This window comes from Sinocyclocheilus anshuiensis, unplaced genomic scaffold (genome assembly GCF_001515605.1).
Source record: "Sinocyclocheilus anshuiensis isolate Anshui unplaced genomic scaffold, SAMN03320099.WGS_v1.1 scaffold774, whole genome shotgun sequence".
NCBI classification, from domain to species: domain Eukaryota; kingdom Metazoa; phylum Chordata; class Actinopteri; order Cypriniformes; family Cyprinidae; genus Sinocyclocheilus; species Sinocyclocheilus anshuiensis.
Genome location: NW_015542393.1, coordinates 208573 through 234597, shown reverse-complemented (window position 1 = coordinate 234597; position 26025 = coordinate 208573). Strand labels below are relative to the sequence as shown.

Sequence of the window (26025 nt, the reverse complement as noted above, 5' to 3'; positions counted from 1 at the left end):
AAGCACAAAAAAAAGAGAGAGAGAGAGAGAGAGAGAGAGAGAGAGAGAGAGAGAGAGAGAGAGAGAGAGAGATACTAAGAGTGTCCGGCTGATTAATGTCCTGCTCGAAAAGAGGGAAGGAAAAATGGAAGCAGAGAGGGAATCAGGGAATGAGAGGACCACGGGGAGATGAAGACAGGAGCACCAGAGGAAGTGACCTGCCTCCCAGGTCTATGGCGCATTCTGTGAAAGTCATACACATTAACACAGCAGTGGCCGCTGTGAAGGTGAAGCCACAGAGTCTAAGTAGCTAAAGCTAAAATCGCTTACGATTCCCACATGAGGTCATTGTGAGAGAACAAAGCATTTAAGCACTAATGAACGATTTATTAAATGATGACCTATTGTTCATCATTTAGTAACCCTCAGAAATATGTTACCATGGTTACCACAGATTCTACTCAGTGTTACTAGTGTGAAACCATAAATTACAGTCATTTTTGGTGTTCAATACAAATAAAGCTCTATCAGCAGCATCTGTAGCCATTGTTGGAGGGCACTGACAAGTTCTGACCCATGATGCAACATTTTCTGTACAGTAATTTTATGGTAATTTGGTAGAAACTATGGTTATCATGGTAAATATTTGTGCAAGCTTTTTTTATTTATTTATTTGAATGTTTAACATTTAAACATTTGAATGTTACCTCACATTTTATTTCCATACAGACCTCAGACCAAATCCGTTTGGAATATTGTCTAAATTTGGCTAATTTGATGCTAAACACGCTAATGCTGGTCAGATCTAGTCAGATCGTTTGGTTGAGTGTTTTTTTATTTTCGTTTTCTCTGCGACTCTGATGTCCTCTTCCATCAATACGCTTTCGTCCCTCCCCCTCCAGAGATAAAAATCATTTACACGTACAAACACACACACATATCCACACTGAACCTGTCTGAAAATACTGAGGGCTGTATATACTGTCGGGAATAGATGACTCAATCGATGTCCTTCAAAGAGACACAGTGACTGACTGCTGCTCATCACTTTATCTCTGTCTTTTTCACTCTTCTTCCATCTTTATTTTCCTCTCTTTTCATCAGATGAAGAGACGGGCTAAAGGAATGACAGTGATTCAGAAAGAGAATGAAGGAATTACTGAAGACTGAAGGTTCACCATGTTGGTAGAAACATTTTTGACCAGCCTAAGCAGGGTTGCTTGTGTTCAGCTTGTTGGCCAGATGGTCTCACAGCCTAACAAGCTGATAGTTGCAACAGGCTCATTGGAAAAATGTACAAGTACTTAAATGTTTGTCAAATTCTAAAAAAATGTACCTATACATACAATGAACTGCAGTTTCCAGCTGAAATTAACACTAGTGGCAGTAAAACACCAACTACTTTATATTCCTTTTCACACAAATTAGGATTACAGGGGCAGATTGTCAATTAAGAAAGACTTAATTTTGTTTAGGGTACTTTGCACAATTTTATAACTTCAGAACACTTTTACATAGTGTATGATTTGTAAACATTTTGATGATTACATCATGTAACCAGTTCCATATGTATGTTTTTTCTGTTATAGTAAACTTGCCAGGTAGCTCCCCTGGTACAGCACTGCATTTGCGATGTGAAGCTCTTGGGTACAAGTCTGATACCTCAAAAACTTGTAGTAGCAAGCTAAAATCCTATGGTTGCTTCAGCAAATGCATTTTTATCTCACATTTGCTTGTTAACACCAGAGGCGTCATGCACATTCAAAGTGAGGGGCACGTGCCCACTCAGATTTCTAAGCCAAGTGGATTTTGAATGCAGCTTCCAAAAGACAAAAAATAGCCGAATAATATATTTATTTTTTTTATTTGATACAGTCACACCAGCGTGATTAAATCGTTCAGCGCGGCACATCATCAGCTGCTAAATTCAAATCTGCATTCGCTGTCTGGCGCTGAGCCAGAGACAGACGCATTTGTACAGCACTGCATTACAACCAATCACACACGATTCTGTTGAGTTTATGAATGCAATGGCCAATCAGAGGCGTTCAGATGAGTCATCGCTGAACGTGGTGTTTTTTTCACTTGCTCGCTGACTGAATTCTCTGGCAAATTCTCTCATCAGAAACAACAAAGTGCAGATGTGCGTAGGAATGTAATATATTAATTTCACAGTGTAAACTGCTTCAGTGGTTTAAATGGGAGTTTTTGAGAGTGCCTGAACTCTGGCTAGACTGAATGAAAATGTAATTTTTTTGCTCTCTGTAAAATGAAAGTGTTATAATTAGTAATTTACAATATTGTTATTAAATTCACATTAAATACAAAGTCAGTCGTATTAAAAAATATTTTACGGCATGCCGCATGACACCCATATCTGGTACTTAAGACGCGTTTTTATGTGTAGTTAATAGATTACACTATTAGTCTACTTTGCCCATCACCCATTATAGATCAAATAACATAATCTATAAAGGTGCAAAATGCATTTACTTACACATATTTGAGAATCTGGATATTTCCTGATTGGAAATATTTCGAATGAAAAGGGAAAAAAATAAATAAAACATAAGCCTATATCAGTTATACAGTCATATCGTGGCTGCTGTATGTCACATGACAAGCATTACGAGCTCAATTCCTTCAAACACAGAGAACATCAAGAGAGATTAACTTTTGAGCCACTGCACTGTGGTATCGTTTAAAGAAAGGGAAGTGTTGGGTTTTGTGAGTTTGTTTTATGAAGTTTACCTGAGGGGAAAACATATATCTAAACAGCTTAAGAATTCACCCTCTATTGAGAAGTGCATGCCTTTAAATTAATTAACTCAAGCTGAACCTAAATGCTAAATATGTGTGTGTGGGTCAGGTTCTGTTTTCCACAGTTGGTCCCCACAGGGATAGTAAAACCTGAAATCACCTACATTGTGGGGACCATAAACATACTAAATAATGTCTTAATGAAAATCTAAAAAATGCAGAAAGGTTTCTGTGTGAGTAGTTTTAGGGCATATGGGGCATTATCTCAGTATAGAAGATCATGGAAAGTCCCCACCATGATAGAGTAGTAGTTATAGTAGTTGTCTGTTTACGGGCCTACAATGGATTTATTCTCTTCTCCACCTGCATTCTTTAGAGAGAGAGAAAAAAAGTAAGAGAAAAGGCTTTTCTTGAAGAATGTTTTTTGTCACTCATTTATATAATGCAAGTGAATGAAGTTCCAAAATGACATAATAAAATTGGACCATACAACGGAATGGAAGTCATATGATTTTCGTCTGAGGAACAGACTGAAATATAAGTCACTGAAAATGTTGAAAATGTGGTGCCTTTAACACAGCAGACTGGATGATTATATGTCATGTAAAATATTGTGGCAAAGCAAGTCTGAACATACAGAAATACGAATGAAATATGAGAGATATAAATGACTTAAATTTCAGTGAGATTATACAATTTTTGTAAATCTGCTGCCAACTCGTTTTGAAGAATACACAATGTTAAACAAGATACACTTTAAACCCTTAAAATTAATAACATTTGTTTAATCATTACTTATCATGTAATATTTGCTATGTTTGCCATGGGACACAAAAAGTGTGTTCTCCAACATGCTGTGACTGACAATAGAACCATAAAATAGAATACACCAAAAACCGCAAAATAATTACACAAAGTAATCAATTTTATTTGTGCGCTGTAATCCAAATATTCAGAATCCATATGTTTTTGATGATGTTACTGCTAGCACATTTCTACAATGAAATGCATGTTTCCAAAATATTTACACATATGACTTCTAGCCCATCACCGGCTGTGACTGTATTTTGCATTTTGTTTGGTGGATTTGAGTTTGCACAGATATGAACATGAACATGGAATGAACATATTCTGTTTGATTCTTAGGAGGAACCAATTGTAGCAGAACTCAGGTGTTTTAATACCAGTTCACAATCGTCCCCCAGATGCCTGTGTGTGTGTGTGCGCGCGTGTACTCGCTGATCGGAAATACCCTTGACACTGTAACTTCCAGAGTAATCTAAACTGAGCTGATAAGTGTGTGATTGGCATGCTGCCGTTGTGTTGCCAGCGATATCTGAGCGTTTGAGAGCTGATATGTTTGGTGCACTGAGGCAGTAAATTGAAAATATATTCACAGACACTCTTGATGTTTTTAAAGTTGATTTGTCGTCTTGAAGCGAGATTTGGGGGGCTGTGTGTGTATGTGTGAATATGCGAGCAGTACTGCAATACCTCAGTCAGTACTGTAGTGTATCCATCACAAACCTTTGCTGCCATGGCACACCTTCAGACCTGTCACTCCGTGTTGCTTTTAGCTGCTCCTCAGGTCATATGAAAGGAATTCAAATGATAACACAAACGAATATTGGTGAATATTGTGTGTGTGTGTGTGTATGTGTGTGTGTGTGATTAACCATGTGGACAAAACAAGGCATTGTTTGATATTTATAGTTTTTTGAATATGTTATTTCTGTAATTCATTTTTAGTCATCTCCTCCTCTAGTCTGACCGCTCATTTCCATTTGAGTTATGTTTAGTAGGTCACACTTCATTTCCATTGAAAATTTACATAATGCTCATTTATTTTGCAAAACAGATAGGCTCCATCCGTGACGGTGATGAAAACGCATTTGAAGGCATGATAAAATTAAGTTCTCTACAAATTTGTGTAGATTTTGATACCTAATTTGACATGGAAAAGTGACAATATGGCCGCCTCTCTAACACTAAGACAGCAGCACCATCCGATATGTGCCTTGGCTCCGTTGCGAAGCGTTTGCTGAGCATGTTTGTTTGAGGGCCTGTTAGAGGTTGTTAGTCTTAAATCAGGTGATTGGGCAGCTGCTGTCTGCTCACATCTCATCTCTCTAATCCACAGGCAGAGTTTAGACCTGGGCCGCTGGCTTCTAGCAGAATACGACAGACATGCTAATGTAGCATTAAGAGCCTGTGTCGGCGAGGCATTGGATAGTAAGGGATGGAGTGCAACGGAGCTATAGAGAGTAGAGTGTTGTCTTCCTGCTCTTCAGGGGAGGATGTATCTGCTGAAAGCCTCCAAGAGTGCAAATGAGTCTTCACTCGATTAGAAATGATGGAGGGAAAAATATCGGTGAGTTTTGACAGCGCAATACTGCCTTTCTGAAAAGAAACCAGTTACATATTCTATTTTAGTCTATTCTATTGTTATATTATACATATTTTGTATTGTATTTATATATGATTCATATAAATTTACCAATTAACAACATAATATAATATAATTATTATGTCAGGGAGGAGGAAAAAGATTACACAGACCATTATTTCTTTGGAATAACATGCAGAATAACATGTATTAAGACATTAAATAAGGTAAGTTTTGATTTCACATTCACTTTAAGAATCAGTGCCATTCCCACCCGATCACATTAATCACTCTCTTCATACTTTATTCTTCACCTTGTCTGTTCATCTCACTCCTTCCCTCCTAGTTGGCTTGCCGGCGCCTCGGCATCTCCATCCCTCATAGTCACCGAAATCACTCCCACTTTCGTCTCCCTGCACTCTTGTTTCTCTCTACACATCTCTCTGATGCGGTTAACAGGAATCAAAGCTTTTCTGCATTCTGAGGACTGAGGCAGGTACTTGAGTCCCACAGGTGCTTTTTTTCCCAGCTAACCAATCCCGTCCTCAGGCATAGCTGTCATTCCTTACATAACTCAACCCTGGCACCTGCCCTCTAACTTGGAACAGAGGGAGGGATAGTGAGACCGACAGAATGAGGGAGGGAGGTTAGTAGTGGTAGCTGGTTTTGTTTGTGAGTGAGTGCTGTCTTAGCTGGGGGCTGAAATAGTAGAAGTACACCAAGAGGGGGAACAAAAGCAGCTTTTACAGAAAGTACAGAGAAAGAAATTCTCCACGCACACACACACACACACACACACACACACACACACACACACACACACACAAACACACACACACTCTGCTCTCGAAACCTTCTCTATATTCTGTTCCACTCTCTCTTTTACTTACCTCAGTTTGAGAATGAGAAACAAGAATCATATTATCATAGGAGCACATCCACTCACTGTATCATCTCTGCATATGTGTTTGTGCGAGAGGATGGATTATAGTCTCATAAAGTAGCCCTTCAGTGTCTTATCATCCTCACGGACAGAGAAAACTAATGAGGAACAGAATACAATGAGACACACACGCATAGATACAGATGCACGGATCCAATAAGCTCAGAGCTGCTCGTCTGGTGTTATTCACGTCCTCTCTTATTGAACAGGGAGAACAATAGAGCAGTGTGTGTGTATATCCATCCACACGCACCCACTGGAGACTTTGCACACTTCTGTTTATCAGCGTAAGGGGATGGCCGGCCTCATAGCAGATACGGCGAGTGGTCTAAAATGAATCCCTCAGCAAAAACCAATCGCCTCTCTGAATAGAAGTGTTGTGCTTTACACAAACGTGCACTGTGTGGCTTATCTTTATTTTATCTGGAGCAGAGAAGATAAGCCATGTGTTAAAAAAGACAGGCCAAAGTGTTACAGGCAGCAGCTGAAGGTTTTGAAGCCTCTCTTGAGCCTTTGCGTGCATGGAGATGGTGGAAAGCTCCACTAACGCCCATCTACCATTACATCAGACGCACTTAAGGCTTGGCTAATTATCTCCAGCTCTTCCTTTTCCATTCATTCAATTTAGCAACCGCAACACAGATGCAATGAAGGTGATGTGTACTCATTAATGGACTTTACGGAAGAATATTTCTTGTTTGTGTGGTGGAAATTTCCGTTCACCCATACTGAAATCCTGTGTGATATGTTGCAGCATAGACATATTCAGTTGAAAATCAATGTTAGTTGAATTGCTCTTGCATAATAAAGCAACAAATCACCAAAGCTCAGAAGCTACACTGTTTTGTTTTGTTGATTTTTGACTGTGTTACAGATATAATCATTATTTACATACTGTATGTAAAATAAATAGTAAGAACATAACTAAGAAAATAAATGAATAAGAAATCAATACTGTTATTCAGCAAAGACACATTAAATTGATCAATGTGAAAAAAAATAGTTTTACAAAAATTCTGTTTGAAATATATGTTGTTGTTTTTGTTTTTTTTATGTATTCCATTTATCAAAGAATCAAAAAAAGTATCATGTTTTCCTCAAAAATATTGAGCAGCACAATTGTTTTCAACATTGAAAATAATTAGCAATATTTCTTTAGTAAATCAGAAATCAGAATATATTATGATTTCTGATGGATCATGTGACACTGAAGACTAATGAATGAGTAATGGCTAATGAAAACACAGCTTTACCATTAAAAAAAAAAAATTTTTTTACAATATATTAAAATATCATTTTTGCAATTATATTTCACAGTTTTACTGTTTTTATTTTTGCATGAGAGACCTTTTTCAAAAACAATTAGACTTGTATATGGTAGTGTGTATAATAATAATTTACCTCAGTCACATTAAACAATTATTCACTGAGTAATATAACTGAGTAATATAGTTAATTAGTTTAACTATGCTTTTTTTAGACTTAATTTCATGTGTAGTCACAGGTGTGCATATAAAAGTGACTGATTCAGTCAGATTATCAGTCAGCTGTGTTTTAAAACGAGTCATTCTATTTGTTTGAAGGTAGGACAGTCATAAAATCATCTCGGAGCAGCTGCTGTGGCTCGAAATTGTGCTGAACTCTGTACAGCAATTACAAATTCATAGAATTTACAGCACTTTAGAAAATTGCTATTACAGAAAAGCAGACCTAGAGTAATGACCCCCTGTTGAACAATAGTCATTTCTTTCAGTAAACGTAAACACATCACATTCACAGCAGTGCAGTCATTATCCATCCTCTGCACAACGTTTATTAGATCTGACAACAAAAAGTTAAGCAATGGAGGCACTTATAGGCTGGACGGAATGCCTTGTGCTCTCCAGGAGTCCTTCATTGTCACCAACAGATAGTGTGCGAATAAGAGAAGTGCAGTCAGTTATTTCTTAGTGTTACTTTAGGAGTTTCTCCTCTCGCTCAAAACAATTCACATGCAACACAAGCAGCTTTGGGTGTTCAGAGCGGAGTATTGCACAAGAACATGTTTACCTTGTAAAAATAAACAAAACAAACAAATCGCAGCTTAGCTCTCAAACCGAATGTGTGGAGGTGAAGTGGAAAGGGAGGCAGAAATGAAGTAGTTGTGTTTCCCTGTGGCAAGTCCACAGCATGGTGCGAGGAAGGAGAGCGAGAGATTGAAAGTCAGAAAATAAAAAGAAATGTGGTTGAGGAACATCTCTGTATTATTGATAACAGTGAGAGGATGAGTAGAGTTCTTCTACTTGTTTTTACTTTCTCACTCCCTCTTTCTTTCTCTCTGAAGGTTTGTGGTTTGTGATTGGTATGTGGAGGGTGGAAGTGCTTCGGAGAGCTGGGTGGCTGACAGTGGTCTCCGTCGAGCTCCAAATGCCAATTTGTGAGCTGTCTCATTCCATCTTGACGAAATGTCCTATTCTCTCGTCGGTGCTGTTGGAGGGAGGGGTGGGGTGTGAAGTGGGCTTCTCCTGTGGGAGAGCTATGGCTTCTATCATCCTTATCAAACCTGGCTTCTGCAGTCACACTGGATTTAGCTAACACTTGCTTAATACACTCCTCACTGAGCCTTAGGTGTGTGTGTGTGTGTGTGTGTGTGAGAGAGAGAGTGTGTGTGTGTGTGTGTTTAGGTCTCTGTGTGTGTTACTCTGGGATGTACAGCCAGCATGTGCCGAGGGATTAGCTCTTGTGAGGTGATGCATACATAGTTAGACGTAAGGGAAATAACACACACACACACACACACACACACACACACACACACACACACACACACACACACACACACACACAATAACCTCTGATACCCTGTGCTCTGCAGGAACCTCACATTTATGTGTGTGTGTGTGTGAGAGAGAGAGTGTGTGTGTGTGTGTGTTTAGGTCTCTGTGTGTGTTACTCTGGGATGTACAGCCAGCATGTGCCGAGGGATTAGCTCTTGTGAGGTGATGCATACATAGTTAGACGTAAGGAATAAATGAACTTTTCCACGACATTCTAATTTATTGAGATGCACCTGTATGTGCAATTTCTAATGGCTGTGGATCTTCATAAAGACTCGAGTTATGATTACTACATAGATCAACGTTGCCTCTGTGATTAGTGAATGTTGCTTTGGATGGAAAGCAGCATCTGCCTGCTGAGTGCTAATTAATTTGAAATATTTAAGTTAGGGATATATGACATATACTATATTAACGTTTAAAAATTTGGGGTTGGTAAAAATGTTTTTTAAATAATTATTTTATTCTCACCAAGTCTTTATTTCTTTAATGTCGAAGACAGTTGATCTGCTTAATATCTTTGAGGAAACTATGATGCTTTTTTTCTTAGACGAATAACAATTCAAAAACAAAAAGGACTGCATTTATTTTAAATATATATGTTTGTAACTATGTAAAAGTGTTTAGTGTTACTTTTGATTATTTTAATGTGTCTTGGCCATATAAAAGTAATAATTTCATTCATTACAAAAATTAGTTTTATCAACAATGTAAGGAATGGATATATATCTGTGAATACTCGATATTTAACTATTAATGCTATTTCCCCTATTTTTTACATTTCAGTTACCTTTGCTGTCATCTAATAATTGAATAACAAATTAATATTTTAATATTTTGTATTTATTTACAGCAAAAATTATATAATCTTAATTTAACTTTAAAATATTTTATTTATCAAATATATAAATTAATAATCAGCTGATTGATATTAGACACAATTGTAATATAGTGTATATATTTTTTTTAATTTTCTGGGTAAAATATGTGTATTTTTTAGGATGTTGTTAGATGGTTGGGTGTTCTGGAATATTGATTGAAAGTTGCTTACTGGCCAAAGTTTAAAGAGCCCACTGCCAAGTCTCTATGGTATTTTGGTCCCTCAATGTAACTTGGGCTCCTCCTTAGGTTTTTAACATCAATAAAATCTGATAGCTTAGAAAATAATAGCACACCTTGTTTCAGTAATATGCATAGTTTATTATCATTCATGCCTGTGGCACAAATGGTGCAGAATAAAGTTTAATACCCAAGGTTAGCATAAGATTAGTATGTGAGCTAAAACTAATAATTTTGTGTTTTTTTTTATTCACTGTACATAGTCGGTTTTTTTTAAATACAATGAAAGCCATCTACAAGATGCTTGATAATGTCATCAACACGCATACTGACCTTTGACCTCTCTCTCTGTCTCTGTCCAATCAAAGCTCCCGCATCGCAGAGTGACCTTCTCCACAGCCAATCAGGGACAAGATCTGCAGGATCCCTCTCAGCACAGTTACTATGACAGCGGTCTGGAAGAGTCAGAGACACCCAGCAGTAAGAGTTCTTCAGGACCCCGTATCGGGCCCCTCGCCCTACCTGAAGACCACTATGAACGCACCACCCCAGACGGCAGCATCGGAGAGATGGAACACCCTGAGAACGGTAAGAAGAGGTGGTGTGTCCCCCTCCCTTTTTATCACTCCATCTACTCTCTTTCAGAACAATCTCTTTAGACCTTCCACATATTGAAGAAATGGCTGGTAATGAGCTGCATTGAGCAGTTTTCTTGTATACCCTTCATCACACACACACACACTCGCTTTGCTTTAAAACCAAAAGTACTAAAATAAGGTCAATCTGAATTCTTGAGCATTGCACAAATTTTCTTTATGTGACCTAAATGTCAGAATTTAAGCAAATTAACTACCGATTTGAATATGTTTTCCATTAAAACTTTGTGAGCTTTGTCAACATGCATCTACATATACAAAAACACCATTAATTCCTGGCAAGATATTGAAATAACCCAGTCATATTAGCACACACACACCAAGAAGACCTGATATAATCCTCCTCCGCTGTAGCTGTAGGGAGCAGCTATGAAGTGAGGGAGGCCGCCTCTCCTTTCCGCCTGGGTGGAGGTGCTCCCTAACAGGCCAAAAACCCTCAGCAGCAGCCTCGGAGAGGGTGGAAGTCGTAGCCGAAAGGCAGGCTGGCAGTGAAAGCATTTAGAATTTAAACTACTGTGTAATTCATTAGTGCTGTGTATGTGTGTACACATACAATATAATATTCTGAGTTCAATCCAAGCTGAGCTCAGTAAACAGCACTTGTGGCATAATGTTATTTACCAGAAAAATCAGTTTCGACTTGTCTTTCCTTGTTTTGTTACAGTACAAGGGTTAGTATGATTTTAGTTTTAAAAATAATTGTTCTTAAAAACCAGGATGCATTAAATTAATCAAAATTGACAGTAAAGACATTTACATTGTTACAAAAGATTTCTATTTCAGATAAATGCTGTTCTTTTGAACTTTCAATTCATCCAAAATGTGTTATGGTTTACATAAAAAAATTAAACTGATAATATAAGAAATGTTTCCTGCACACCAAATCAGCATATTAGAATGATTTCTGAAGGATCATGTGACACTGAAGACTGGGATAATGGCTGCTGAAAATTCAGCTTTGCCATTGCAGGAATAAATTACCTTTTAAAATATATTAAAATGCATATATTTAATTTGAATCAAATAAATGCAGCCTTAGCGAGCATATCAAAAACATTAAAGGGGTCATATGATGCGATTTCAAGTTTTCCTTTCTCTTTGGAGTGTTACAAGCTGTTCGTGAATAGATAAGATCCCTGAAGTTGCAAAGACTAAAGTCTCAAAACCAAAGAGATATTCTTTATCAAAGTTAAGACTCTGCCACACCCCCCTAAAACGGCTCGTTCTAACACGCCCCCACATATGAAAAATAATGTGTTTTTTGAACATTAAAGCATGTCAACATATTCTGTTACACCAAATACACAAAATAATGATCTTTAAAAAAGCATCATATGACCCCTTTAAAAGATCTTACCAACCGCAAACTTAATGCATATCCAATTTTACAGCTTCATTGCCATGACACACAAAACATAAAACCTTAAAATGATCTTAAAATGAAAATACCATCATTACATCACAACTAATAAACAGGTATTAACAGGAAAAATTTTAATTAAAATTATAAGTTTATTTTAAATCAAAATAGCGCCAAATATTTATTTTGTAAGTGCCTCACTAAAACCTCAATTTTCATTTTATTTTATTTTATTTTATTTTTTTAAGTATGCCGCAGCGTGTCACAAATGCTTGTATTTAACCTGGAATATATTGTTAAAGAGGTCAGAATGCATGGAAAGAGACACAAACCAATAGCCACAAGTATCAGCTGAAGGAAGGACTCTGAGAGAAAAAGAAAAGAAGTATGACTAAGGAAGTGAGGTGGACTAAGGCCTAAATGTCATGGCTGTCTTCCCACATCAGTGCTTTTACTGCAGCTCCAGGACTGTGTGTGCGTGTCTGCAGGGAGGGTCATCCAGACAGGTCACACTTATGGCATCTGTACACACACAGCTGCACGCCGAAGCCCGTGGCAGGTGCCACCAACCATGAGAGCGCACACATATGCAGAGAAGTACAGTATGACGTTCTGTGCATGCAGAAATTAGGTCAGGTGCGATGGGGCGTTTGTCGGGATTTTCAACCTATTTGCCCGCCAGTACTTCCTTAGGATGTTTATATATATATATATATATATATATATATATATATATATATAAGGGCGTGTGTTTGCCTATGTTATCGTTGTAGACAGACTCCACTTGTGCCTGTTGACCCTGACAATGGTAGTTGTCTTCATGGATTCCTTCCAGCTTCCTGGGGTCGACATCTCTGGCGCTGAGGGGAGAGTTTTACTGTACTCCCTTACATCGCAAAAATACAATAGAGCTAATAAAAGAGTGGGGATCTTAAAATAAATAATCCCAGCGCTCGAAATGACTTTAGCAGCTGTGAAACGCAGCAGTGCTAGTCTATAAATACAGCGCTGATCTTCAAATGAGCTCTGCTTCATATAGCCACTATGGATAATGCATGGATTTAATGTGTTAAAGAGGGCACGGTGAGTGTGGAATGATACTGTGAGGTATGAAGGTGATGGGGCAACTGAGTTAGCACAAATGCACCATTATGAGTTCTGCATGGCAACCTGTGATTTGGCTCATGCACCTTTTTTAAGAACACTGTCAAAACATAAGAAATGAGGGAACGTGCAAGACAAGGACTAATGTCTCTGAGATATTTATGGTACATGGAATAAAGCCGTTGCCTTTTGTTTCCTTAAAGCAGCACTATGTAACTTTTGGCGCTCTAGCGGTTAATAAACAGAACTGCACACATCCCACGGAAGAACATTCCAACCGGAGCTACTACTCTAAGTTTATGTCTATGGCGATTCACGCAGGTATGTGTTATTCCGCAGCGGTGACGACCTACAATAGTCCAAATATAAGTACTTATTATAAGTGTACCGTAGTGATTCGGAATAAGACAAAAGGTTTGGAAGATGAATTCATGATGTACTCGCTCATTATAAACATTTTGCAAATTTTGAACACAGCAAAAGTTACATAGTGCTGCTTTAAAGGTGAAGAATGTAATTTATGCGCCACTAGTGGCACCAAACAGACCTGCGGAAATAATTGTGAACCAGTTTCAAACACACCCCATCTGCCATTGGTTAGGTAGTTCTGTTCCAAACTCACCCGTCAGTGACTCAAAAAACTGTTTGCAGTTCTATTTGGTGCCACTAAAGACACAGAAATTACTCACATTTACTTCACATTGGAAGTACTGCATTGGAAACATTCAAGTAGTTGTTAATATGACAGCAGTGCCCTTCTTATCTCACATTTGTGACTTTATATCACTGTTCAGAAGTTTGGAGTCAGTAAGATTTTTTGTTTTTGAAAAAGTTACTCAAGGTTTGCATGCTAAAATCTTCTTTTTTATTGCAGGAGATATAGAAGCAGATAACAAACATTTCGTCTTGCTGCCTTTGTCAGTCGTCAATGTTTTTGAAAGAAATGTTTTATGCTCAGCTTTGTGAAATATTATTAAAATGTAAAATAACTGTTTTATCATATTTTCTTATATAATTTATTCCTTTGATGTTAAAGCTGAATTTTCAGCAGCCATTACTCCAGTCTTCAGTGTCACATGATCCTTCAGAAATCATTTTAATATGCTGATTTGGTGCTCGAGAATATTTTTGTAAAAACCATGATACTTTTGTAATATTAAACATGTCTTTACTGTCACTTTTGATCAAAATAATGCATCCTTGCTGAATAAAAGTGTTACTTTTTTACAAATAAATAAATAAATAAAATCTCAAAAATTATGATTATATTTTAAAACTGCATCTTTATTTCTCAGAATTAGTGACTTTAAATTAGTGACTTTTATTTAAAATAAATAAATAAGTACATAAGTAAATAAAAATAATAAACACATCTTCATGAAAAAAATAGAATGAAATTCTGCAATTAGAATACAAGTTTAAGAATACAGTTGTGAATAAAGTAATTCTTTCCAATCAGATTTTCTAAATGCATCCTCTATCTGCCATTTGGACAAACAGGTAGACCGGCACCTGATTTCAAATTGGTTGAGAGGCACCACATGCCGCACTTCTGCTTTTATGCCGCTGCCATAAAACTACAGTGTTTACATTCTTTGGGGAAATCAACCCACGAATGGCTTACTTATAGTTGTCTCTGCAAATTAAAAAATGAATTAACATTGAAAAAACTGTGCACATCAAATTTAATTAGGTCCGGTGTGTCACTTCACAAAGATGTGAGCATTAATAATTTAAAGATGTGTGTAACTTTTTCCATGTTTAAATATTTTCTCCAATTCCACTTAATTGTGCGGAGACAACTAAAAATAAACCATTCAATAAACCAGGCTGTTTTCCTCAAAAAGTGTAAACACTGTGACTTCGTGCTGATATATTGTCTTGTTTGTATGAAGGTCTAAACCAGTCAAAAGATGTCTATAATTCATATTACCTGAAGACTAATGAAATAAATCAATTAAATAAATGAATAAATAATTGGTCACTAACAAAACATTTACTATGATATAATGAAATGCTGCATCTACCAAAAGACCATGCTAATCAGCCATGAACCCAATTTAGAGCAGGACTATTTGTTTGTTTGACCAATGGCAGACTGGGAGAATATTTGGGGAAACCACATTGTTTGTTTGTTATTATTATTATTATGATTACTACTACTACTACTACTACTACTACTACTATTATTATTATTATTATTATTATTATTATTGCATTTCTGTTTGATTCCACTAGTAGCACAGAAATGATGCAGCTTACCTTTCAATAATTCATAATAAAAGTATTGGCAGATTGAACCATGGTATCACAAGATGAAATATTATGTTTTCTCAATTTGCCAGATCTGTTTTAGAAATTCACCTTTATTATGCCCCAGTAAGAAAGGTGGATGATAAAAAGAAAAATCAGTTATATCTTCATGTTTCCAAAGACAATCTTTTTCATAAGACCATTAGAAGTCAGAGCAGGTTGTACCTTGTTCCTGTCTGTTCTAGAGACCCCTTCCAAAAAGACAAAGCCTTGTCTCAGTTTCAGTGTCTTTCCCTCTTTATTCTCTCTGTTCATTGCTCTGAGAAGAGAAAGACTTGGTAACCATCGAGTATCGAAAAACGTCTCGTCGTTCGGTACCAAATTTCGATACCTAAGGGGTTAATCTCATCAGCGCCAGTGAGCCAATAAGCCTGCAGCACTAGCCAGTGTGTTTGACTAGAAGAGGTGCGGCGCAGATCGATCAGTGTTTGACATCCACGAGAGCGATTCGAAAGCACACGGAGCAGTCTGCTCTCTTTAGCTCTTGAGGTACTGTAATACTGTGGTCTGCACAGTCAGTCCGCGTCAAGTCGAACACACCTACTAGTTTACACCGGTTACACTCAGAGATGTGGCGCACACGTGAGGCTGTAGTGTGAATGTGTCCCAGCCCCCTTAGATGTAAGGCTACATTTACACTGGTGCATTTATGTTTTAAAATGAAAACAATCCTCATCATACTGGCGTTTCCACTGTGTTTCAAGCTGGCTTTCCACTATCTCCGACAAACAACAAGCGACAGACCGGTCATTCAGTCATTCATTTCCAATGGAAAGTCCGTTCATACTACACGACCGAAAGCGTGTGTTACGTGAGCATTCACGCAAACTGTAGCATCATGCTACATAAGACAATAAATAAGTATATAAATATATAAATATATATTCCGCTTTTACTCAAAACTCACTTTAAAACACCATCAAGTGTTTAAAATAACCTCCGATTGCGGTCTAATGTGTGTTTTGGCCATGTAATGTTGCTGAAATTAAATATGTTATTACCTCTGACTCTGAGTCAGAGCAGCGATCATGGAAGAGAGAACACAGGCAGACAGCGCTGGAAGCTGCTAATGCTCATCAGTAAATCAGTGGAAAATAAATAGAAATCATTATTCTGTCTGAGCTACGCGTTTTAAAACGAACACGCACTAGTGTAAATGTAGCCTAGCAGATGTGTAAACTGAAGACTATTTGAGCTTTATTAAAACTATTTGCACTGATTTATTGTGTTGGTTACATTTTGTTCCTTTGTACAGTGGCTCAGGAGATGAGTCTTTGAGTTTGTATAAACATCAACAAGCTGAAAAATAAAACCAAAAATTTTTGTTAAAATTGATTTCATAAAATTTGAATCGAAAAAAGTATCGTTCAGGAACCGGTATCGAAGTCAAGGTATCGGTATCGATATTGAAAATTTTTTAACGATACCCAGCCCTAACTACTATGAAACCAATGTTTGGTAAACCAGTAAGGGTGTTGTCAGGGTGAAAGTTCCTATCAGCAGTTTTGTTTGGCTCTGGAGAAATGGCGTGATAGCCAACACGGTGGTTGTTGTTTAGCTAAGCCTCGGACTGAACTCTTCCTCTCTCCATCCCTCTCTCTTACTCCATCTCTCCGCTGTAGCTCGCTGCTCTCCAGCTAAATGGAATCATCTCCGTCTGATAATGGAGTGTAATTCCATTACCCCAGCTCAGCGTCCCGAGGGGGGGCATTTCCGCCCAACGCCCCCTTCTCTTCCCTAATGTGCTCACTTCCCCTGCCTAATAGAAATGGATGGGTCTGTGGGTCTTCTCTGGGAAGAGTGGGCGAAAGCGGGAGAGACAATGGAGAGAAAGAGATACGGAGAAATAGGCGATGGAGGTGAACTGTTTTGGAGGATAATTTGACGGAATGAGCCGAGATGGAAAAGATGAGACGAGCTCAAAACAGAAAGTGATTACGCTGTAAAAGCCGGGAACGGCATACGTGCGGTTTGATGTCATCCGTGTGAGCGAGATGGTGCCTGAGTATTTATGAGCAGTTATGGATCTATTTGAATTTCTCTCTCTCATCTCTCCTCTAAAGACAGACCTAGTGTTCGTAGTAGCCGACTGGTAATGGCTTCCTCAAACAAGCAAACAAACAAACAAACACGCAGTCTACTCTTCTAAACAGAAGAAAGGCCTTTTGAACAGGCCTTTTTTCTGTGCAGTTGTCAGGGTTCATTTCTCAAGAGCCTCTCAAAGGCAGCCGCAGAGCGCTCTAACGTTGCACAAAGCGTCCATTACACCCTCGTTTAGAAGAGCAAATACGCTGCCGTTCTCCTGCCATCACGCCCATATCATGGGAAATGAAGGCAATCATTCGTCTCAAATGAGCAAACAAGCCATCTCCATAATGGCAACATCCAATCTGTCCTATACCATTCAATCAGGCCAATTCTTTAAGCTGGAAAACAGGAAAATTGTTTTGACGTTCCAATGCACTGAACCGCATGTACACACACACATAAAAAAAGAGAGATTTGAGTTGTTTTTAATGCTTCTAACTAAACACAGATAGCATTTATTCCGCTGAAAATTTGTCCAGAGATTTTGCAATGGCAAACATTAATTACACAGAAATGCAACCATTTTAAATGATTTGAGAGACAGGAAATTTAATCTCCAGCCAACGTCTCAACAAGAGTCTTTAAAAAGAAATGGGCAGTAATGTGTAGAACATTTACAGTATATTAAACACAAAGCTTGATCTGTGTAGACTGGGGTAATGCATTTATGATTATGTTTGTCATGCACGTCCTTTAATTACAGACTTTATGCGGCTCTCCTTTAATGATCATGCAGACACCAGATATTCTGTATCACTCCTCCCTCTACCCACAATTCCACTCATATTTATTTAATCCAGCACATCAAACCATAAAAAATCAACATAACTAAACACAGAAAGGATAGCGTATTCTTGCACCACTGTAAGGGAAACAGGTCAATTTAGCTCAAAGGGAATAATTTAAGATTCTATAGGGAATTTGGACAGAATCACGTGTTTATGGCTGATCATGGAGTCGGCCAGCGATACATTGAACGAGCCGTATAACATCAATTCTGCAATGGATATTAATATCCAAAGTATAGTGATAACACTATTTATTAGCACAGTAACAAGATCAGCAGTTTAAGACATTAACTTGTAAGCACAAAACACAAGATACTTCTCTTTTCAATATGGATAAGCCAAAGTATAGTGAAAACACTATTTATTAGCACAGTAACAAGATCAGCAGTTTAAGACATTAACTTGTAAGCACAAAACACAAGATACTTCTCTTTTCAATATGGATAAGACTTTATTGGATTAATCTAAGACAATATAAACTAATCTAACACATAAACACCTGCACTCACACATTCATACAAGTTGCAGGAAGGGAGAAAGTGAGGATAACGAGACTAGATGGTTTTTCTTCTCATCGTGGCTAAGTAGCAGCGGGCGTGCAGGCCGAAGCACGCTGGAACGGCGCTCGAAGTACGCAAAAGTAATGGCAAAAAGCCATGAGTAGTTACATACATAATATGGAGTTATGCATATAAATGATTAGTTGCTCACAAGTCCTTTTAGCGTTATTTAGGTGCATATATACATGGAAAGGCAGTTTATGTGCCATTCTGTGGACGTAAGGATATGTTCTGTGAAGACCAGAGAGGTTAAAAGGTCTCCTAAGGAATCTCAGTCTGGTTCTTGTCCTCTAGGTGGGGGGAAGTCAATCCAAAGAGCTTGTGATCGTGATTACTATCATGGATTTACATGTGATGGTCATGCTGTGCATCTCTTTGACCATCAATCTTGATTTCTTGCCCCAAAATTGACAATCTCCTTGGAATTGTCAATAAGTATTCTTTTGTTTTAATGCTGTGAGCTGCTCAAAGCTGCTAGTTGGTGGACTTGCTTCAGACTCGTGATGCCAGGGTATCGTGGACAGATTTATGACGTTGTCTTGGGCCTTTTTGTGGAATTCGGCTCTTTGGGTTGTTCAACACCAATCTGATCGAATCTTAAAGTGTCTGATTCGCTCTGATACCCTACACCACGATTCAAAACGTGACTAACTGATCAGATCATTTTATGGCGAGAGAAATATGCACCTTGCCACTTTCTCTTGAAGCTCTTAAACAGCTTTGTACACGGAGGGCGCCATGGTAACCCTAATTAAAAGACTGGAGCTGGAGTTAAGGGAGCGGCTGGGGAGGTTATAGACAGAGGAAGAGAATTCATAGTTTGGTCAGGAAATATGCTTGAGTGTTTACCACTGTCTCCTCGTTCCTCTTGGGAAGGCCTGCGACAGTCTCCTCGGAGGTTTAACCTGCTGACCGCCCCCTGAATGTTGAACCTTAAGACTGATGGGAAAACAGAGTCAAGAAGAACTGAAAGAGCTTCATCGGGTGTGTGTTAATCAAAAGCAGATGCACTTGGATGTTCTGGAAGTGTTTCCCACACACAGTCTCTGTTACTTCCTGTCCCCACTCACTAGTTTTCCAACCGTGACGTTCTTTTTAAATACAAAGTGACATAAAACTGTTGTTAAAACTCTCTCTTTGTGCTTGACCCCCTCCTCAGCTCTCTCTCTCTCTCTCTAGAGTTTCCCCTTCATCATGATGTGTGTGACTGTGATTATCAGTCATAACTCCACTCTGACAGGCGCTTGTGGGTCAGCTTGGGGTCTTCACTAAAATGAGCAACCACGATGCATCCAGGCACTGGGTCATCTCGTCCTGCTCAACCCCAGCGGAGAACACACATAAATACACAGCTGTGTTTTTCTGTCATGATGGGCACTTTCTGTTGACTTCTATTGTTTTATACGGAGGTAATGATATGTTATGTCTGCATTTTAAAAATAGAAACAGGTAAAAAAAATAAATGAATGAATGAATGATTGTAAGATAAAGTTTAAAATCTGAAACAGTCACATTGTGAGATATAAAATCACAATTGTGACATAAAGTTATAACTGTGAGATGTGAAGTTGTAATTGTGATACAGTGTAAGTATACTTTATATCAGGCATGAATCCACATTGTGTTATATAAATGTGCAATTATGAGGGGAAATAAAGTAGTCACATTTTGAGGTATTGATTCACAATTATTAGAAATAAAGTTGCTATCATGAGAGATCTCACATTTTGAGATCACAGTTATGAAAAAAATCACAATTGTGAAAGACAAAAGTCAAATTTTGAAATATGATGTCACAATTAGGAGAAATAAATTGCAGTTTTGAGATAAAGTCACAATTATGAGAAATAAAGTCCAATTTTGAGATATGAAGTCACATTAGGAGAACAAAATTGCAGTTGTGAGATAAAGTAATTTTGAGATGAAGTCACAATTAAGTCACATTTTGAGAGATGAAGAGAGAATAATCACAGTTATGAGAGAATAATCACAATGGGAAGATATAAAGTCACATTTTGATATATAAAGTTGCAATTATGAGAAATGAAGTCACAGTTACCTTTTGTACTCTAAGGCAGGAACAAATACTGGCACATACATATACTGTACACACTCACAACTTAATTGAGATTGTGGGAAGCTTGTGAAAGCCCAGTGGACTATGGAAGTAGATCTAATGCCTCCACAAATTATATAATAAAGTGAGCAGCAGTGGACCACAGCTGGGTCTCACTATCTCTCACACACACACACACACACACACACACACACACACACAGAGCTATCCTTAGATTTTTTAAGTAATGCTGAGCACTTGTTCCGTACTGAATTTATCCTCCCATCCCCATGAGGAAGAAAAAGTGTGTGTGTGTGTGAGTGTGTGTGTGTGTGTGTCTGTTTTGGACATTCCTTAGTTTTTCTTAATTAGCTGTGCTGTTTTGCTATAGCTGCTAGATGAAAGGCTTCTGCATAGGGAAAGTGGGTGATCTCCCCCACAGAGCCCTGCTCTCTTTCTCTCCTTACAGCCGCTGTAGCGGTCCCTGCTCTCAGAGCTAACAATGGATGCCAACGAGATTGTTAGTGCCTTCGCTAGAGACACTCTCAAAGTTTCTACTAAAAAAACAGCCCATCAAGACTGCAGGGGCAGAGCAGGATATTATCAATTATGAACATTAAATGCTGGTCTATTACACAGCAGTTTGTTTAGGTTTCTCTTAAAGGTGAAGTGCATCATTTCTGTGCCAAACAGAACTATTTAGTTAGTTTGTTAATTAGTTAGGTTGATTTTTAGATTTTTAATGTTTTATTTTTAATTGATTTAGACAAAATAATATATATATTTTTTTATATCAGACATTGATACACTCCCTTTTAGTAAACAGTTCTTAAAATACCCTTTTTTCTTAGCGTGAAGAACATTTTATTCATCTAAAGAACCTTTTTACACTATAAAGAATATTTTGTGCAATGCAGAGTTGCCATGGATGTTAAAAGTTGGAACCATCATGGAACCATCAATGCCAGTAAATAACCTTTATCTTCAACAGTGTACAGTAGGTTATTTACCAACACGTGAAAATAATCAGCATATTGGTAGTGACCACAATTTTAATAACGGTGCATCCTTAGATTTTAACATTTAAAAAAAAATAACTTTTTACAATTTTAAATTTAAAAGTCTTTTAATATTGCTTTGTTCATTTTCGCTGCACATCTTAGCAGCATTAGCTTAATCAGTTGTGTGAGTTAGAGGCAATAAATAAATAAATAAATAAATAAAACATTCATTATTATTTTATCAATTCCATTTGGAGCCACTAGTGCTGCAGAAACCAAACACACTTCTACATTTTAATGCTGGGTGGAACCGGCTGTGAGCTGAGACAGATATAGAGAGTAAGGAGAGAGAGCAGACAGCAAGAGAAGATTCATGGAGGGGTTTACTTCAGGAGTGCAGCTTGTTTATTTGTGCTTATTTGACGATGGTCTGCTGTTCTACAGTCCTAAGAGGAGAGAGAGGGAGGTGTGGTTGCTTTCTTGCTTCGCCCAGAGCAGTGCATTGTGGGCCGCTGTTGTAAATTGGAGCAGAGCTGGCAGACAGTAGCTCCACTACTGAATCACAACAATGATTAGAGGAGAGAGAGAGAGAGAGAGAGAGAGAGAGAGAGAGGTGGCCATGGAAAATGGGAATGTGGAAGTATAAAAGTGCTGGAGTATGTACAACCAATGTGTGTGTGCGTGTGTGTGTGTGTGTGTGTGTGTGCGTGCCTCTTCATCATCTAAGGATCCCTTGGTTGTCCCTTGCCAGGCTGTCTGACAGGTGCAGTACAGTGAATGCAGTGTCACGCTGTAATTGTACATCCCTGTTATATCAGTGTGTAATTGAGCACACAGCCTACAAAGGGCCTGCCAAACACACACACACACACACACACCCCTCCGAATCAGTGAGCAGGACATCACTAACATCCCATGCTATGTTTTTATCGACAATGACAAAACAATGAGGCAATACAATTCACAATCGCAGATAAGTAGATAGGCGGGTTTGTTAAGAGCAAAGGATTCTGGGAACACTGCCATTGTGTTTAATGGCTACTGACATTAAGATGTAACTCATCTAATTAGCAAATGTGATGTGGAGTCATGTAAGGACGTATTGAATTCAATCTTTCTTTCTCTCGTTCTCTTCTTTCCTACCTTAATTATCTCTCCATTCTCTGCACGCATTGATTTTACTGTGGTCTTTATGTCTCTTTCTCTCTCACTTTCCAACCCCATATACTCTTTCTCTCTTCCGCAGACCTGTAACCACACTCACCTCCTTTCCTCTCTGCTTCCGTGCCGCTCTGTCATTCCGGTTTAGAAGCTGATGGCAGGTTTCCCCACCGAGAGAATAACCACCATAATTATATTTGATCAGGGAAATCTTAAGTATCGCGTATCTGTGGCCTAGCTTAAGTAACCAGAAGCACTGTGGCTCTGATATATGGGACTGGACCTTTAAAAGGCTCTCCGAGTTTGAGTTCCGGCCGTCCGAATGAAGGAATTTGAGATGAGTATGTGAAGGTCTCTGGATGTAACTGGATAATACAGTGTATATGGATTATGATGGTATGGCAAATGCACTGTCCTCTCTCACATAGAACAATATATTTTAAATGTTTCTCTTCCCTAGTGTTTGAATTGGAAAAGAGAAGTCCTTTTATCTAATTTGTTTGATTAACCAAATATGAAGTATGAATTATTTATTCGCTTCGCAGGATCTGAGAGATTCTCACAGTCAAAGAATACGGTGAATTTCTTCCACTCTCTCGCACATGCTGAGGATATTTATGGAAGCTGGTTTCTGCCTATCTCAAAATTGTGACTTTATATTTTACAATATGATTTTATATCTCACAATATGACTGCATATCTTAAAATTGCAACTTCATATCTCACAATTGTGACTATATTTCACAATATAACTTTATATCTCACAACTGTGCCTTTATATTTCGCAATATAACTTAATATCTCAAATGTATGACTTCATATCTCACAATTATAACTTCATATTTCACAATACAATTTTATACTTCAGCGTTTTGACAGTATTTATCACCATTATGACTATATCTTGCAGTGCAGTTTTATAATTAACAGTTTGACTGCATTTATCACAATTATGACTATATCTCACAATTGTGATTTCATAGCCCACAGCTGTGTCTTATGTCTATATTTCTATACATTTATATCTTGATCTTGTCATTGTAATCAAATTCTGAGGAATTTTCACATTACACAGACTTGGAAATAGATGGATGGACACCAAGCATGCTCTTATTGTGCACAGCTCAAATTTTGACGGAGTTTGTTTTTGTAACAGTTCACCTACTTTATATTTGCAATCCCTAGGGTTCCATGCTAGTCCCCACTAGCGCAGAGGGAGTTGCAGCTGCCACTTTTGCCAGCTTTACACCTCGCTCGGAGAGTTAGCGACTACTGCGATCGCCACCTTTGTGTTTAGTCCACTGAGTTAGCCGCTGTTGCCAGGTCCGTGGCCAGCGTGGGGAATTAGCCACCACGGCCACTGCCAGTTCAGAGAGGAGCCTAGGGAGTTAGCCCCTGCTGCGTGTGCTACCGTTGCCAGGCCTGCTGTTTCCCGAGGGAATGACAGCTGCTTCTAATCTAAAGGATATTGTTGTTGTTGTCCATCAACTTCAGAGGATGAAGCCAGCTCGGTGCATCTCAGAGGACTATCCTGACACGCACAAGCGCGCACACATCCCGTCCCCGTGGTAGGGATATGGCTTCTTGTTTATCTCCTGTCCTGCTGGGGCTCTCAGCTAACGTTGTCATGGAAACGGGACCCTGTTGGGTGAGGGGGTTTGGTTGAGCTGCGGGGGTTTGCCTGAAGCTTCGCTGCCCACTTACCTAACCAAGTGTCTCACACATGCACCAGTAATGATAGGTGTACTCATAAAATGCCTCATGCTGTCTATACTTAATGCCATAGTGTCTCAGTAGGCGGTAAGCTGTTTCCAGATATGAAGAGCCCTTAAGTTTTTAACCAATGTCACCTCACCTCACCCAAGATCAATACTGACTCTTGGTGTGAAGCCTGACTCTCTTTCTGTCTAACACACACACATCCTCTCTTTTCGCTCTTTGAGAAAAGTGTGGTTCAGTTTTACTACAGTCTGTATGTTTTCCTTCCACTCTAGCAGTAAATTGGGCTTGATTGAGCAGGTAATTGAATACTGCTTTAAGTCTCCAGTAGAAAGACTTAACACGTGCAGAAGTGTGTTTCCCTTAATTGAATTACTCTCTCTCTTCATCTCAGAGCAGACTTGAGGTGTTTCCCCTCTATGCTGCATCTTAAAAAGCCTTGCCCTATCATTTACATTACAGTTAACGCAACTCTGTGTTAATCAATGGATTAGTAGTTAAATTAGCTAGCTTCTGGACTCATGCTGTCTGTGTTATAGAATCGGAAATGAATGAGGCAGTTGATTAAACGTGGGATGGTGTTTGTAAGTCTCTAAATGGGAGGCCAAATTGCAGTGCTAAATGTCATCGGAAAAATATGTAATCTTTGAATATTCTCAGGGTGTTTTGAACGCACTGAACACTGAACACATTGTGCTTTTTAGTTATGAAAGCCACATTTGGAGGTTAGAGACTGGAATGGAAACCAGACATTTTTAACTGCAGCCACATATGTCACTGAGGTTGTATAATACTCATTTTTATTAAAAGAGATTCAACACTTTTCTTGTCATATACATTTTTTTTTTCATCCATTTACATTTATTTACATCTATGCATTTGTCAGATGCTTTTATCCGAAGTGATTTACATTTCATTCAAGAAATACATTAAATCAGCATTTTCTGACAATCAAACTCATGGTTTTCACGTTGCACTACTAGATTCAAACTTGAAAATCCATCATATTAGATAAATAAAAGCATGCTTGAGATGAAATATGAGACATGTTATTTGTAAATAAAGAAAAGTTTATTTATTTATGTATTGACTATTATTATTCTTTAAGTAATTTTCACCCCAGACTGTTAACTAAAATAATACATATGAGCACATTTTGGTGGAAATGTTTCAGATGATGAATTCTCAGATAGATAGATAGATAGACGGATGGACGGACGGACGGACGGATAGATAGATAGATAGATAGATAGATAGATAGATAGATAGATAGATA

At 38.2% G+C, this 26025-nt stretch overlaps 1 protein-coding gene across 1 annotated transcript in view; it reads left to right on the top strand.

The window, feature by feature from the left end:
- The window catches only part of LOC107692811 (protocadherin-1-like), a 181373-nt gene that overhangs the window by 94865 nt on the left and 60483 nt on the right, over positions 1-26025 (top strand). Inside the window, exon 4 of the mRNA XM_016492013.1 lies at positions 10312-10531. Within this exon, the coding sequence (XP_016347499.1) occupies positions 10312-10531 (220 nt within the window). The remainder of the gene's footprint in view (positions 1-10311; positions 10532-26025) is intronic.